The sequence below is a fragment of the Genypterus blacodes genome, unplaced genomic scaffold, assembly GCF_046128005.1.
Source record: "Genypterus blacodes isolate CSIRO-AG114 ecotype Tasmania unplaced genomic scaffold, CSIRO-AGI_Gbla_v1 ptg000067l_1, whole genome shotgun sequence".
Taxonomy (NCBI): domain Eukaryota; kingdom Metazoa; phylum Chordata; class Actinopteri; order Ophidiiformes; family Ophidiidae; genus Genypterus; species Genypterus blacodes.
In genome coordinates, this window is record NW_027466879.1 from 16,467,501 (window position 1) to 16,470,000 (window position 2,500).

A 2,500-nucleotide genomic window follows, 5' to 3' on the forward strand; every position below is an offset into this window, starting at 1 on the left:
CTGTTTCAACTAGGTGTATCCTGTTTGTTTTCATTGCTGTGTTTTATGCACACCGTTATTCCCATTATCTTTGATTTGATACATCCTTTGTCAAATATATTCTCATAGAAAAATAAAGAACTTACTATTGAAAACCCCCAAAACAATACAGTTGATATAGATCACCAGCTTCTCCCTCTCTTTCATGCTCTCACACATAGTCAATACAAACACAAAATCTTTCTGTCCCTCTCTCTCAGATATACACACACTCTCTCACAGCCTATCTGTCTGTGGCCCGGGCCTGAGCCTCGGCGTCCCCATTGATTACGTGAGAGCAGAACAATAGCCCAGGGTTTGGAAATGGGCTTCCATTGATTCTAATTAGGGAAACATTAAATAAGATTTACCCACAGATACTGGAGTCTGACTGCCATTGGTTGGGCTCAAACGACCCTCGAGCCGGATCTGGACGGACGAGGGTAGAGAGAGAGAGAGAGGGAGAGAGCATGTTTGTGTGTAACAGAATTGTAGGTGGAGAGTGCTGGATCGATACACAAACACCACCCCCCTTAACTCTGTTCCACTGTCTCTTGCTGTTTATCTCTATCTAGCTGTCGCTCTCTCTCTCCTCTTCCCGTCTGTCTTTTACTATCTGTCCACGACTCTATTTCTACCTGTCTGTCTTCTCTGTGTTTTCTTCTTTGCTCTTTGCTTCTGTCTATCATCTTATCTGCTTTGGGAGATATCTCTCTCTCTCTCTGTCTCTCTGTCTCTCTCTCTCTCTCTCTCTCTCTCTCTCTCCCCCCCCCCTCCCCTAGCTGCCTTTCTTGTTCTTCTATCCTGTGTTATTATTCCTATGCTTGATTAGTCAGTGGATTAATTTGGAAGCAGGGTATCAGTCTGTTACTAATGGGCCATAGAGATCTCATCACCACATGTCACCATTACCAGCTGAGCTGTTTGGCTTCAGTGTCATCTTTCTCCTCTGTATGTATCAGTAAAGCTTCTTAAGGGTGTGATACAAAAGACAGCATTTTGAGCAACCTGGATCACAAGCACTAATCACTTTTAATCATACTCCAACCTGTTGTTTTCTGGAAATATTTCAAGTATTTTTTTGTTGTTTTTATTCAGGGTATTTTCTTTCTCTGGTTATGCCAAATTACTAGAAACAGGATGAGTGTGTTTCTAATGTGAATCTTTTATTTACAAATCCAAGTCTTGATATATTAATAGTAAATCGTCTGTATTTATACATTTTATAATGAACATTGATAGAATCCTGTATGTATTTAATGTTCAGCATTGTGATTTGTTGCTTGTTTTCAGCCAGCAAAATTAGTGAACTGAAATGTTTAATGTCTTAATTTGATACAGACTATGCCTTTCTTTCTTCTTATTTGATTTTCCTGTCACTTGCTTCATCAGGGCATATTTGCATATGAGCGTTCACATGTTTGCACCGCATTGGTGTGGAACAGCTTGTAGCCTAATATGGCAAACATTCACCATCTCTCTGTCTCTGTGTTTTTCTCCTTGTCTGGTGGTCATGTCAGTTGCCTTTGGCTGCCTTGCAGATAACAAAATCGTCTCTCACCTGCTGGTGGCCGAGCCAGAGAAGATTTACGCCATGCCTGACCCCACAGTACCAGACAGTGACATCAAGGCCCTCACTACGCTGTGTGACCTGGCGGATAGGGAGTTAGTGGTCAACATCGGCTGGGCCAAACACATCCCAGGTAGGATGAACCCTGATCTTCACACTGAACATGACCCCATGTTTACGTCTAATGCAGGTTTTCTCTCCCACAGACACGATCACACACACAAGCATAATTTTTGGGGACATACAAGTGATTAGTAAGTGATGGCCACAAGATAAAACAAGATCAGCATTGCTCTCCTCAAATGCATCTCAGACACACGCTCAGAACACAGTGTACGTATTACACAAGCAAGTACACTTGGTGCTTATGTGTGACCTTTCACCCTAATCCTTGAACTCAGACAGTCTGAACTGTTGACCCATCCAACTGCCAAATACCTTTGCTCACACCATAACACACACACACACACACACACACACACACACACACACACAAACAAGTTCTAACCTTGAACCAACCAGTTAATCCCACCTTGTGTGTGTGTGGACCATGGATTTCCACTATTGATGCTAATCAAGGATGATGAGTTGTATTGTTTTGTAGTCACAAATCTAAAAAAAACATATAAATCAAATGGAGAAACCTTTATCACTACTTCACACAACAGCATGTTATTTAATGAATGAGAATAACACACAGTATATTTCCTAAATTAGTGGCTGCACTTGTAGCTGTAGCTGTTCTTGGCAGTGCACACAGAGCTATTTATCCTCTAAGTATGGCTGTGTTATCACTTCTGAATGGAATAAAAGGGCTGTTTAGCCTGTATGCCTGCATTTACCCCAGACAAGGTTCACAGGTTGAAAGAGAAGAATCTAATCTTCTAAATAACCAACTGTCCTTATCACAAT

The 2,500-nt window shown here is 41.5% G+C and overlaps 1 protein-coding gene across 6 annotated transcripts in view; it reads left to right on the forward strand.

The window, feature by feature from the left end:
- The window catches only part of esrrga (estrogen-related receptor gamma a), a 43,750-nt gene that overhangs the window by 18,043 nt on the left and 23,207 nt on the right, over nucleotides 1–2,500 (forward strand). For 4 of the 6 annotated variants that reach the window (XM_076155896.1, XM_076155899.1, XM_076155897.1 and 1 more), the window contains one exon: nucleotides 1,560–1,721. In XM_076155896.1, the coding sequence (XP_076012011.1) occupies nucleotides 1,560–1,721 (162 nt within the window). Of the gene's footprint in view, nucleotides 1–239; nucleotides 269–1,538; nucleotides 1,722–2,500 lie in introns of all 6 variants that reach the window. The other 2 variants (XM_076155898.1, XM_076155895.1) reach the window with 2 other exon arrangements.